Here is a 14,279-nt window from a genome sequence, read left to right as displayed (position 1 = left end):
ATACCAGAAACATGTAATTTCACTAAACAGATGTGACAGAGGCTTAAAGGAGGCGAATCTTAAGAGAATAAGTTGTTTGTTTCTGAGGTAGTTTCGTCGGGTAAAAGTGCCGTAGAAGCTTCGTGCAGTCACAGAATGTTCCTGTAAAAACGGGACAAACTGAGCAGGTTTCGTTCAGAACGGGGACGTTTTGAGCCGTCAGTGACAGTGTTTGTGCCGCAGGAGTCCCGAGCAACGAGAACCACCTCCTGGTCATCGTCATCATCTCCGTGGGAGCCTTCACCATCATCGTGGTGATCGTGGGCGCCTTCCTGTGCACGCGCCGCACCACCTCGCACCAGAAGAAGTAAGAATTCAGAATCTCAGAGTAAAAGTGCTTTCTCATTTTTCAAAGCTGCTTTATAACGAAAAGATCTAGCTTTTTCCTCCCAGTGATTCTTGGATGAATGAATAAATAAATCAGTCAAATATAAAGTGCCCCTGGGCTCACAATGCAAAACAAAGTAGAAAACAAAATCACAGTGTTGTAAAGTTTTGCTTCAGACGGAGGGTTTGATTTGAGGCTCGTGTTTGGGCCGATCTCACACTTCACTCTGATGCACTGGATCTGTCATTCACCGCAGCCTCATCATCTAGAGGAGAACATTACACGGCCATGATGATGTTTTTGGAGGATGTAACTTGAGCAATGAGTTCTCTTGGGATCATTTCTCTCGGTTATTTTGATGTCAATTGAAATCCGAAAGGTTCACTGCCAGTGACGTATATAGACGTCAATTAGGTTTTTCAATGGGAAGCCTTGAGCATGTCTGGTGTTAAAGAGGGGGTATTCTGCTTTTTCCAGTCCCATAGCACCAGTCTATATCTCACTACAATGATGACAAACCTTCTGTTGGTCTGTCAATGCAGTAAAATAGAATAACTGCCTTGTATAAAATGTCTCTCTCAAAATGGCCGTAGTGAATGTCTTGAAATAGGCCTCTGTCTCTTTAAGAACCTCTGAGCCTTTAGACACGCCCCCTCCACACGCTGTCTGTGGCATCAGTGGGGAGGGGGTTCTGCTGAGGAGCAGTGGTCGGTTACTCGGCTGGTGACGAAAGCTCGGAGGCGTCTCCAGGAGGTGGGGGCGTTCCTAGGAGGACTCGGGCAAACCTATCCCTAAAATGGCCGCCGTCAGAGCTTTTACAGATGACTCAGAAATACGTGAATGTGCCAAGGCAACACTTCAGCCGTGTTTTTAATGAGGGAGTGACAGAACAACATGATGGAAAGCTTGAAAAAGTCCATTTTGCATAATACCCCCCCCTTTAAAATCTTAGTTGTAGTTCTTTTATTGAGTCACTAGGTGGCAGCATTGCTCTTTGTGGTGATTTCACCTATTTTCTACAGACGATTACGAAAGAATGGAAAGAGGTACAAACAAACTTCTTTTTTTTTAGATGAAAGAAGAGAGTCTAATCTTTCTTTTGGTGGGTTTCGTGTTGACATAGACATGACAGTTGACTTTTTTTTTTATAGGGACAGTGCATATTACTATATATTATACATGTAAATATGCCAGAATTCGCCTAAGGACTATTTTTCATCTGTCGTCCCAGGACAGTTGTTGTGTGCCCTCCTATTTCAAGACATTCACTACAGCCATTTTGAGAGAGCGATTTTATACAAGGCAGTTATTCTAATTTACTGCATTTACAGACCAACTGAAGGTTTGCTCTTCATTGTAGTGTGATATAGACTGGTGCTATGGGACTGAAAAAAGCAGAACACCCCCTCTTTAAAGAAACAGTGGGTAAACCAGCCCCGTGCGATAAAGCAGCGCTGCATCTTTATTTTATTTACGGCTTGACATGATGGATTGCCTTCGAAATTTGCCGTCAAAGCTAAAAATATTCCATAACTGACAGAGTATTTCCGGATAATGTAGCCTCTGGTCTTGAGTGTCTGCAGCCTTCAGTTTAGCGGTTAGTCACGATGACACACATGCACAATCTGAACCATAAAGTCCTTTCCCTTTAGCCTCACCTCTGCGTCTCGTCCGTCCCGCAGGAAACGCGCCGCCTCCAAGTCCACCAACGGCTCGCACAAGTACAAAGGCAACTCCAAGGACCTGAAGCCGCCCGACCTGTGGATCCACCACGAGCGGCTGGAGCTCAAGCCCATGGACAAGTCGCCCGACCCCAACCCGGTGATGACGGAGACGCCCATCCCCCGCTCCTCGCAGGACATCACCCCGGCGGACAGCGGCCTGGAGGGAAACCCGCACCTGCAGCAGCGGCGCAACTCCTACAGAGGTGAGCGCCCCCTGCTGAGCGCTTCAGAGGGGCGTGGTTCGAAGTCTGCGGGGGGGGAGGCGGGGGGGGGGAAGGAAAGTTTAAGTTTATAATAATAATAATAATAATAATGCATTGGTTTTATATAGCGCTTTTCTGGACACTCAAAGACGCTTTACATTGCATTATTCATTCACTCCATACTCGGTGGTGGTAAGCTGCTATTGTAGCCACAGCTGCCCTGGGGTAGACTGACGGAAGCGAGGCAACCAGTCTGCGCGATCGGCCCCTCCGACCACCACCACTCATAGGGCTTTTCCATCAAGGTGCTGGTTCTGGGCTGGTTCTGGTGCCGGGTTGGTTCCATATTGACTTGGTTTCCCACCAAAACGAGAGCTGTGCCTATTGTCATGGCAACGCTTTGGGAAGTCAACATTGATACAGACGGCATCTCGTCATATAAGGGGGCGTGGCTTCGCCAAGGGGGAAAATAGAATCTTTAGAGAAACACAATTTTTCTCTCTTTTTAGCCATTTTCTGGTGGAATATGAACTTATTTATCACATAAATGAAGTCTAGTGTAAATCGGGCCCATATGGATATTTTCTCACAGCAGATTGTTCAGTAGAAGTGAAAAAACGGCAGTTGTAGCTAGCGCTAGCTAACCGTTAGCATTATTATTATTATTTAGTAGAAAACTATATTCATAATTCAGCGTTTGTTAAAGTAGTTTTTGAATAATTAGAGGAAGTTTAAATTTTTTCAAAATTGTTTTCCCCCTTAACTGTTTTCAAAAATTACCATATATGGGCGATTCCAGAGATAGATACAGACGGCATCTCTGGAATCGCCCATATATGGTAATTTTTGAAAACAGTTAAGGGGGAAAACAATTTTGAAAAAATTTAAACTTCCTCTAATTATTCAAAAACTACTTTAACAAACGCGGAATTATGAATATATTTTTCTACTAAATAAAGAAACAAAGACATGGGGAGGAGCAAAGTGGTTCAACAGCCCATAAATACATGAATAACGGAGAATGTTAACTTGATGCTACATGTTAGCATCGGGATAATGCTAATGGTTAGCTAGCGCTAGCTACAACTGCCGTTTTTTCACTTCTACTAAACAATCTGCTGTGAGAAAATATCCATATTGGCCCGATTTACACTTGACCTTATTTATGAGATAAATAAGTTCATAAGTTCAAAAAGAGGGAAAATTGTGTTTCCCAAAAGATTCTATTTTCCCCCTCGGTGAAGCCACGCCCCCTTCTATGACGAGATGCCGTCTGTATCTATAGCAACATCTCACTACAGCCACTTCTGGTTATAAAATACAGAAAAATAAGTTTATGTTCCAGTCACAGCAGCCGTTAACATTTTGATTTCTTCTTTCTAACTCGTGTTTTAGCTAAAGAGAAAACAACAGTTTCCTCCACAGAGACTGTTCTGGCTTCTCCAGGAAGTTCTAAGCACAAACTAACCAATATTGATTGTTTGTTGGAGGAGAGAGCCACGCCCCCAGCCGCTGACATCACTGGTGCTCGTTTCTTGGTCCAGCTTTTAACTGGTTCCCGACCGGCACCAGATTTTGGAACCAAGAGCCAGCGTTTTTTCAGGGGAAAAAGAAAGAACCGGTTCTGAAACTGGAACTGGCCCAGAACCAGAACCAGCACCAGCACCAGCCTGGTGGAAAAGGGCTTTCACCCACTCACTCACTACATTCGCTATAGGCTTCCTGGTGTTACTAAACGGTCTCCCATCCAAGCACCGACCAGGCCCTTCCTGCTTAGCTTCCAAGGTGTGACGGGATCGGGCAGAGCAAAGGCGGTGTGACCACGAAAAGTGACAAAATAGATGTGGATCACCAGCCTCACCCTGTCCTCCATCTCCATGTTCACCCATTGATCGATCGTACCTTTTAGGGCACGACTCCGAGGACGGCATGTCGACACTGGGCGGCCGGCGCGGGATGAGGCCTAAAATGATGATGCCTTTCGACGCCCAGCCGCCTCAGCGTAAGTGTTTAGTGAGGGGGGGGTGAAGGGGGGGGGGCGGGGCATGTGTCCTCGGACGGCCCAGAGGAGGACGGAGCGGACGGTAAGTGCAGCACAAATCATCCATGTCCATCCCACGCTTTTAACGGCTTGTGTTCTGTCTGCATTGCATTGTACTGTTCGGCCAAATGCCAGGATGTTGGCAGAATAACGGAAGATTAAAACCCAGGGTGTAATTCCCTTTGAGATCTTAGACTCTTCTGGAAATATAAATGTTAGGTGATTAAAACAATGATCAATGTGGAAACTCTTAAACATAAAAACACCCACTTTTTTTGTAAATTATAGGCTTATAAAAGGAAAAAGGAAAATATACAATACATGATCCTCATAAAGAGAACAAAAAAAACATCAGAATGCACCAAAAAGAAACAAATATTGCAATATAATTGGTTTTAGCTACAGGATCTGGCAACCCAAGTGTGAAGACAACAAAGAACTGTTACGTGTGATATCCTAGAGTAAAAAATCTGTTATTTTAAATATTTTAAAGTGGACGTGCAAAATCGACTTATATTAAAAAATATTTAAACTAGGGATGCACCGATACCACATGCTTGTACTCATACTCGTACTCATTCATGAGGTCCCGATACCAGAAACCGAAACCACTTGACGTGCGGCCAGCGCAGCTACGAGGCGCAGCTACGAGGCGCAGCTACGAGGCGCAGCAACAAACTGGAGAATAGTTTAGTGTAAACACAATAATCCACATAGAGCTGACTTTATTACAGACTGCGCTCTCTAAACCAGAGTCTGAGCTGGATTTAACCAGAGCTTAATGTTGTTCGTGCTGTAGCGTCTGCAGTGTTTACAACATACAGGCTAACGATGCTAACTCGCGGCTAACAGTTTTGTCCATTCTGACGCCGTTTTATGCCCAGGGGTTTATTCATCTGAAAAACTAACCCAGCGACTAAAAGGTCCTCAGAAAATCCAGATTAAAGACATACAGCATGTTTATATTGAGGGAAAATGAGCTGCAGCAGAACAATGAAAACGCTGTAGCTACTCGCTAAGTTACTACAAACACACGAGAAAATCTACAGGAGCTGAAATAAAGACGAAAAGAGACCATTTAAGAAACATCTCAATACTATTGTTCAATAAAAACACATACATGAATAAAGCTCAGGCATTGGGAGCTTTAGGACATGGGCTTTTCTGTCTATGATGGACAGAGCAATACAAATAAAAAATTATATTGAATGAAAATAAAATGAATAAATAGCACAATCAGCACAATTCTAATATAACGGCTCTTAAATGTGTCGCCTACTTTACTTAAGGAAATGTACATGAGTAAATTTACTAATTACAAACTAATCTGCTGTGAAAAAAGTAAGAACGTTGAAGAAAATGCCTTGTACTCGTATCGGTATTCGGCATCGGCGAGTACTTAAATCCAAGTACTCGTACTCGTATCGGTTTTAGAAAAAGTGGTATCGGTGCCTCCCTAATTTAAACCAAAGACCGACCCGGAGAAGTATTGCACACTTGGGCTGTACAATTTCTTTTTTTTTTTTTTATTGACATAAAACAAAGCTTACAAATAGCACATAGACAAAGGAAAGACACATAAGGGCACATATTTGACTCTTCGTTCTTGGGTTCTGCATGGCGTGGATGTGTTGTGTGTGTGCTGAGCAGGCGTGAGATATGAATAAGAGAGAAAACACAACAAAAAAGATGAAAGCAAATAGTAAATCATGGGAAACAAATCGTGGAACATGAAAAATGATGATAGTAACAAATAATAGTAAGGAAACAATAATAATAGAGGTAAAGGCAAACTGAATGGGGTAATGAACATGAGGAAGGGTAAACATTCAAGATTGAAATCATATAAACCATTTAGATTTGGAGGAAGAAAAGGGAGAAAACAAACAGGAAACTACAATATTAAGTTCTGCCCACCCCCACCTGCATCTCTGTCCTTGTGTGGTGCATTAAAAACTTTGTGGTATGTGGTGCAATTAAAAACCCATAGGGTAGTACATGATGCAGGTGGGGGAGCCTTATTCCAGAGCTCCTTAATGTTTTATTTTATAAAATATAAAATAATTCATTTGTTTATTATTGTTATTATTATTATTATTGACTGGCCTCCTTTCTTCCTCTTTTTATTTGTAAAATTATGATTCGGCCTATGATACTAATGATACTTAACATGATTTACCATGATTTACCAACGTGGAATTTGTTATACAAGAAATAGTAGTAATAATAATAATAATATAAATAATAGTAGTTGTAGTAATTGTGATAGTAATAATAATGATAATAATAGTAATAATCATAATAATATAATCACATTATAGTCATAGAGTTGGGCTGTACAATTAATCACATTGTATTTTGAACCTGCTCACCTTTAGGTTCGACCTCCTCAAACGATCTTATAGCTCCGCAGTTTGTATTGAGTTTAAACTGTATCCTAATTTAAAAACGTTAGCAAATGTAACCACGCCATCATTTAGTTCAGGTTTTACCTCCAAACCCTGCCTTCCTCACCCCTGACCGTGTCCGTGCTCACTGTCTGTGCTGTGTCCCATCTCATGTCCACGCGCAGCCGTCATTAGCGCCCATCCCATCCACTCGCTCGACCACCACCAGCACCACTATCACATGGGCAGCCTGGCCTCGCCGACGCGCACCTACCTGTACCACCACCAGGCCGGAGGCGGGCGCCCCCACGCCTGCGCCACGCCCATCTCACACCTGGAGCGGGTGGACTCGTCAGGTGAGACGCCGCCGCCGCCCCCTGCTGGAGACGCCGGCTCACTCTGTCCTCTGTCTTTTCTTCACATTTCAGATTTTCAGTGATAGAAAAGGGGAGATTCTCTTTGTGGTGTTTCTTTTGCATGTTTAAAGGCGTGTTGTGATGAATCGTGCAAAACTTTGAAACTTGTGCTTTAACCTTTTCGCCCCCGCATTAACCAAGGGCATTTTCTCCTGTTCAGCTTCACCCAAATCTACAAAACCTGAATCTGAATCTGAACGGATCTTTTTCCTCACATTGTCGACACTTCCTTTTTTCTGTCACATTTTTGCTTCATTTTCATGTGGCTTTTCTGTCCCCCCTTTTGTTTTTGTTTGTTTTTGTTTTAAGAAAATAAGGGAAAAAATGTGTAATTGGGGAAAAAATAAGGGAAAAAATGGGAATAAACTGTGAGAAAACAAAAAAAAATGGAAAATATTAAAACCTCGAGCTGCGATAAAGGCCAGGACACAAAAACTCCCTCTCTCGCGATCACTTTTAAATCACAGAGTATCAGCTAATTCTGCAAAAGTTATTATTTTCAGCCATAATTAAAATCACATGTTCCAGTAGGGGAAAGAAAGGACCATCACTGAAGTCTTGGTAAATGGCTTCAATCTTCTCCAGTGAATAAGATTAAATATTCAACCCAAGCTGTATCCGAATGTCCACACTAGTCCCTAACACCTCATTCACTACATAGGCCGCACTATATAGTGACTATATAGTCACTGATTCTGTTGGCGATTCGGACACAAGACACTACTTTCTCCGAAAGAAAGTAGTGGCTTGCCCCGACGGCCCTTTCGTTTCCTTTCGTTTCCTTTCGTTTCCTTTCCCCTTAATAATCCAGTCATGTCGCGCTGGCTCGTTCATAATGTTATCGAAGTCACAGTTTACTTTACTCCCGCGTCTCACAGACCTGGGCTGTACCATCGTCTCAATAGGGGGAAACACGGGGCCAGCACAGCTGCCCTTCTGTGATCAGGAGCGTCAGCGCAGCCGCGGCTCGAGAGGCAGAGGAGGAATGAAGCGCCATTTGAAGTTGCTGAACATTAAAACTGTGTTTTCAGCACATGTTGGCTTAATAGGGCAAATATCTAAGAACGATAAAAGAAACAATACTTAATATTGGGGAGAAAAAAACAGGTCTTGAGAAGGGCACTTAAAGGGCACAGGGCAGAGGGGCAGGTGCTTGAGCACCACCTGGGCTCTACCTGTGCACGTCCCTGCTGTATAGTCCCTTTAAGGAAAAAAAAACACACGCAAAAAATGGGCAGGAGAAAAAAATTGCAAAAAAATAAGTTTAAAAAGTGTGAAAAAAATTGGGATTTTTTTTTTTTTTGAGTCAAAACAACCAAGTGGCTTCCTTTAATGCTGTACTTGGACCAACAGCATCAAAACCCTTCGAAAGAGAGAAGTCTTTTTTCAGTTCCTGCTTTTAACACTTTTATTTTACCTTAACTTTTTTCTCGTACCCAGCCCTAGCATCGGAATGCACCACCAGCGCCCCCTGCTGTCGTCCTGCCTCCCCTGACTGCATCTGCTCCTCTCCCCCCACAGAGTCGGTGAGGAACACGCCCTGCTCGGAGCCGCTGCCCCCGCCGCCCGCCTCCTCCCAGGTGTCCTGCCCCTCCGAGATCATGGTGGACCCGGAGGGCAGTTACCACGGCAGCACCACCACCGAGGAGGAGGGCAGCTACAGCAGCAGCCTGCCCCCCCTGCGCTCGGTGCACCCCCACGCCCACGCGCACCCCCTCAAGAGCTTCGCCGTGCCGGCCATCCCGCCGGGAGCGCACCCCTCCTACGAGAACCCCGCCCTGCCCAGCACCCCGCTGCTGGCCCAGAGCGGTACGGAAAACAACCCTCTGCTCTACTGTATGTGCCACTTCACTCACGCTTCATGTGGGAACGTTTCATATCACTTTCAGACACTTTCCTCTCCTCGTTATCCAGAGTGTTGCTGATTTCTGGAGATATTTTTTTTTGTAATTCATGCAGTTCTTATGTTTGAAGAGTTTCGTGGCGCTAGGCTAGTGCAAGGCTAGTGCATTTCTATGGTATCAGCTAGCCTGCATTAAAAACAGTGTGACCCGCTCCACAGAGCACCTGAGGCAAATCACTTATAACACCAGACTAACCATATAAATGTCTGTGTCCATAGCATTTAAAATAATTTATATTTGAGCACATTTTCTCCAGCTTTACCCCAATCCAAAAGCTTCTGGAAAAAAGGTGTGAAAATAGCAACAAAACTGAGACGAAAACATGGATGAAAATGTGAAAAAAGTGAGAAAAAATGGACGAAAAATGGAGAAAAAATTGACGAAAAAATTACAAAAATTGACAGAAAATGGACGAAAAAGTGACAAAAAATTGACAAAAATTTGACAAAAAAGTGAGAAAAAATTGACGAAAAATGGAGGAAAAATGGACGAAAAAGTGACAAAAAATGTACAAAAAAATGACAAAAATTGACAAAAAATGGACAAAAAAGTGAGAAATATTTTACGGAAAATGGAGGAAAAAATTGACAAAAAATTGACAAAAAATTGAGGAACAATTTAGAAAAAATGGACAAAAAATGGACAAAAAATGGACAAAAAATTTAGAAAAATTTGAGGAAAAATTTAGAAAAATTTGACAAAAATTTGACAAAAATTTAACAAAAAAGTGAGGAAAAATTTGATGAAAAATTGAGAAAAAATTGAGGAAAAATGGACGAAAAAGTGACAAAAAATGTACAAAAAAATGTACAAAAAAATGACAAAAATTGACAAAAATTTGACTAAAAAGTGAGAAATATTTTACGGAAAATGGAGGAAAAAATTGACAAAAAATTGAGACAAAATTGAGGAACAATTTAGAAAAAATGGACAAAAAATGGACAAAAAATGGACAAAAAAGTGAGAAAAATTTGAGGAAAAATTTAGAAAAATTTGACAAAAATTTAGAAAAATTTAACAAAAATTTAGAAAAATTTAACAAAAAAGTGAGAAAAATTTGATGAAAAATTGAGGGAAAAATGGAGGAAAAATGGACGAAAAAGTGACAAAAAATGTACAAAAAAATGACAAAAAATTACTAAAAATTGACAAAAAAGTGAGAAAAAATTTAAGGATAATTGAGGAAAAAATTGACAAAAAAATGACAAAAAATTGAGACAAAATTGAGGGAAAATGGACAAAAAATGGACAAAAAATGGACAAAAAATGGACAAAAAAGTGAGAAAAATTTGAGGAAAAATTTAGAAAAATGTGACAAAAATTTGACAAAAATTGACAAAAAATTGACAAAAAAGTGAGAAAAATTTGACGAAAAATGGAGGAAAAAATGGACGATAAAGCGATACGAATTTGACCAAAAAAATGCGAATAATTTGACGAAAAAGTGACAAAAAAAGTCACGAAAATTTGACAAAAATGAGACGACTGCCCAACAAAAAACGTGATGGAAAAAAATCTGATGACGTGAGGCAAAAGATCAATTCAGTTTAGTAGATCTTAGCTTTCAAATGAGGCATTACACTGGCCTACAGGATTTGGGTAAAGCCGAACTGGAGAAAATGCTCTCGGTTCAGGCGGGAGTTACGAGGTTAAAGTGGGCGTCGCTCTCGTCCAGTCATTCGAATGGTCTGGAAATGTGACTTGGAAACGTTCTCCACTGAAGCGCCTTCACCTGTTCGAAAACACTCCCACACCCTAACGCTCCCTCTTCTCCTCCCCCCCCCCCTTTTAGGCCCGCCCACCCACCCCCACGTGGTGAAGACGGCCTCCATCGGCACCCTGGGCAGGACTCGGACCCCCGTGATCGTCAACGTCCCCAACGCCCCGCCGGACGTCCCCGAGACGAGCAAGATGCTGGAGGATGTGGACAGCGTGAGTAATCCGCCCGGCGACGGATACGAGACCGTCTTCCTCAACATCGACGTGCTCCTCTGACGATGACCTTTGGGTTCTTTTTTGTTTTTCCTTTTCGAGCACTTTTATCACTCGACTGTTTCATCCGGACACTGGGTTTTAACGGAGTTTTCTTTCTCTTCCTCCTTTCTGTCCAACTTCGCTTTGTGTTGCATCGTTGGCTTTTCATTTATGTTAATTATAAACCATAATATCTGGAATGCTCTGTTACTTTATCCTCGTTTTTCTGTTTTGTTTGCCACTTTCGCTGCTTTGGTTTTGGCTTCAGTTTCTTTGATCCATCCTCACCTCGTTCATACAGTAAGGGGCTGTTATTGCTGCGTAATTGTTTCCACATTTGTATTTAGGTTTATGTGTGGTTTATATATATAAGACCTGGCAAAGATCTGGTAAACTTAAGAGGAAACACAAACTAGGACTAATCCAACTCCAACGAATGCCTAAAGCAGGTTCGACCAGGACCAAACTAAACAATAGGACCTAAAGAAGCAGTTTTATTAATACAGTTGTTAAAACACGGCCTCGTTTTCATTGAGAACAAAGAGAAAAGAAGCGTTAAAGAATTCTGACGATACAACACGGCCCTGACTCGGCGTTTGCATCATCTGGTGTTTTCTGGAGCTTGTGCTGCAGCTGCAGGTGGAAAAAGAAAAGAGAGGAAGGTGCAGAGAGAGAGAGAGAGACAGAGGGAGGGAGAGAGAGAGTGAGTGTAGATGCGTCATCCAAACATCTTCTTCAGCCTGATGGATCAACAAACACTCACCAGAGGAGAAAGATCCACACAGCCAGGAAGCTCTGAGGGAAAACATGGATTTTTGCTCAGCCCTTCACATTTGATGCACTAAAACCAGATCTAAATGAGAACTAAAACCATGATTCAACTCAATCAAAATCAGAACTAAAACTAGGCCTAAAGCAAGATTAAACTAGATGTAACTCAGAGCAAAAATCAGATCTAAACTTGGTCCAAACTAGATCTAAATCTGGATGAAAACAGGTTTTCAACTAGGTCTTAAACCAGGACTAAACTTGGAACTAAATGAAAGCTCAAACCTGATCTAAACTAGGATTTAACTGAATTGAATCTGAACTAAAACCAGTTCTAAACCCGGACTTAACTATCTCTAAATCAGAACTAAAAGTAGGCCTAAAGCAAGACTAAACTAGATATAACTCAGAACTAAAACCAGATCTAAACCAGATCTAAGCTAGGTCCAAACAGGTTTTAAACTAGGTCTTAAACCAGGACTAAACTTAAACTAAATGAGAGCTCAAACCTGATCTAAACCAGGTCTAAACTAGATCCAAATCCGGACGAAAACAGGTTTTCAACCAGGACTAAATCAGAACTAAAACCAGATCCAAACCATGATTTAACTAAATCTGAATCTGAACTAAAACCAGGCCTAAACCCGGACTTAACTATCTCTAAATCAGAACTAAAAGTAGGCCTAAAGTAAGACTAAATAAACTAGATATAACTCAGAACTAAAACCAGATCTAAACCAGATCTAAACCAGATCTAAACTAGGTCCAAACTAGATCTAAATCCGGACGAAAACAAGTTTTAAACTAGGTCTTAAACCAGGACTAAACTTGAACTAAATCAGAACTAAAACCAGGCCTAAACCCGGACTTAACTATCTCTAAATCAGAACTAAAAGTAGGCCTAAAGCAAGACTAAACTAGATATAACTCAGAACTAAAACCAGATATAAACCAGATCTAAACTAGGTTCAAACAGGTTTTAAACTAGGTCTTAAACCAGGACTAAACTATATCTAAATCAGAACTAAAACCAGATCTAAACCAGGTCGAAACTAGATCTAAATCCGGACAAAAACAGGTTTTAAATTAGAAACTAAATCAGAACTAAAATCAGATCCAAACCATGATTTAACTAGATCTGAATCTGAACTAAAAGTAGGCCTAAAGCAAGACTAAACTAGCTGTAACTCAGAACTAAAACCAGATCGATAGGTTTTCAACTAGGACTAAACTAGATCTAAATCCGGACGGAAAATGGTTTCAAACAAGGTGAAATCATGGATGTGAAAGGAAGACTTCAGACCAACTACACTGGGTCTTAAACCAGGACCAAACTAGACTTACAGTAAATCAGAATTAAAGGTTTAAACTAGATCTGTATCAGAACTAAAGCCACGTCTAAACCCATGTCCTCAAACCGTTTTGCAGCAGTAACAGCCCCGTCCTCCTGCCTCTCCTTTTGAAACCTGCCTGACTGACCTCGCTTGCTCTCCCCCTTCTCTCTCTCTCTCTCTCTTCCTCTTCCTCCTCTTCCTCTTCCAGGTGTTGGCCTCCCTGCCGCCCTGCCCCTCCCCCGCCTCGCGCAGTAACGTCCCCCCTCCTCCTGTGCCTCTCCCGCAGAGCTACGAGCCCGACGAGCTGACCGAGGAGATGGCCCACCTGGAGGGGCTCATGAAGGACCTGAACGCCATCACCACAGCACCCTAAGGACCCCTCCCCCCTCCTGACCCCCACCCCTTCCCCTTCACCCTTACCCCCTTACCCACAACCCCCCTCCAAAAACAAGCCAACAACTATGCCATTCGCTCATTCAGGACAAACCCGAGAAGAAGACGACACACGCGGAAAAAAAACGTCAAGGCAACTGCGAAACTGTGGACACAAAATGGCGTCTTGTGCCCGGATTTTAAAATGACATTCACGCCCCCCCCAGCAAGAGACTTCTATTCTACTTCTTCTACTTCGTTTTTTTTTTTTTTTTTTTTTCAAGTAAAAAAACCTTTCTCAGGACGGATGATGCCATGAGAGGGGGGGAGAAGAGAGCAAGGGGGGGACAAACAAAAAAAAAAAAAGAAAATGGCGTTGTCGGAACTTTTAACGTCGTTTTTTTTTTTGGATTTAGAAAAAAGAAAAAGAAAAAAAAAAAAAGATTGTGAACTTTTTTTCGTTTTGTTTGTTTGTTGCTGTTTTTTTTGTTTTTTTTTTCGCGGTTTCGACGGCTGAAGAAGACGCTCCGGGAAGACGTCGGCCTCCGTTAAGTGTTTCCGTTAGTGCTCCTTTTTTTTGTACCTGCGTCGGTCGCGAGCGAAGTGGGAACTCTCCCGCAAAAAAAGTTCTCCTCCCGTGTTGTTTTTTTTTACCCATTTATTATTGTGCCATGACATTTTTTTTTATTTTTTATTTCAACTCTTCTACGTTATTGTATCTTTTTACGCATTATCCTTATAAACATGTACATATCTTTTTTTTTTTTTCCTCCTCCAAAACTGCCTCAT

General features: G+C 41.9%; 1 protein-coding gene across 7 annotated transcripts in view; it reads left to right on the top strand.

The window, feature by feature from the left end:
* Positions 1-13,500, top strand: part of neo1a (neogenin 1a) — a 454,282-nt gene extending 440,782 nt beyond the window's left edge. For 4 of the 7 annotated variants that reach the window (XM_079554653.1, XM_079554651.1, XM_079554650.1 and 1 more), the window contains exons 23-28: positions 223-346; positions 2,050-2,294; positions 4,204-4,296; positions 8,660-8,974; positions 10,835-10,974; positions 13,327-13,500. In XM_079554653.1, coding sequence (XP_079410779.1) covers positions 223-346; positions 2,050-2,294; positions 4,204-4,296; positions 8,660-8,974; positions 10,835-10,974; positions 13,327-13,491 — 1,082 coding nt within the window. In that variant the 3' untranslated portion in view covers positions 13,492-13,500. Of the gene's footprint in view, positions 1-222; positions 347-2,049; positions 2,295-4,203; positions 4,297-8,659; positions 8,975-10,834; positions 10,975-11,284; positions 11,317-13,326 lie in introns of all 7 variants that reach the window. The other 3 variants (XM_079554654.1, XM_079554649.1, XM_079554652.1) reach the window with 3 other exon arrangements.
* The last annotated feature ends 779 nt before the right edge of the window (positions 13,501-14,279 follow it).

This window comes from Gobius niger, assembly GCF_951799975.1.
Source record: "Gobius niger genome assembly, chromosome: 4".
Classification (NCBI taxonomy): Eukaryota; Metazoa; Chordata; class Actinopteri; order Gobiiformes; family Gobiidae; genus Gobius; species Gobius niger.
This window is presented reverse-complemented; position numbering and strand designations above follow the sequence as displayed.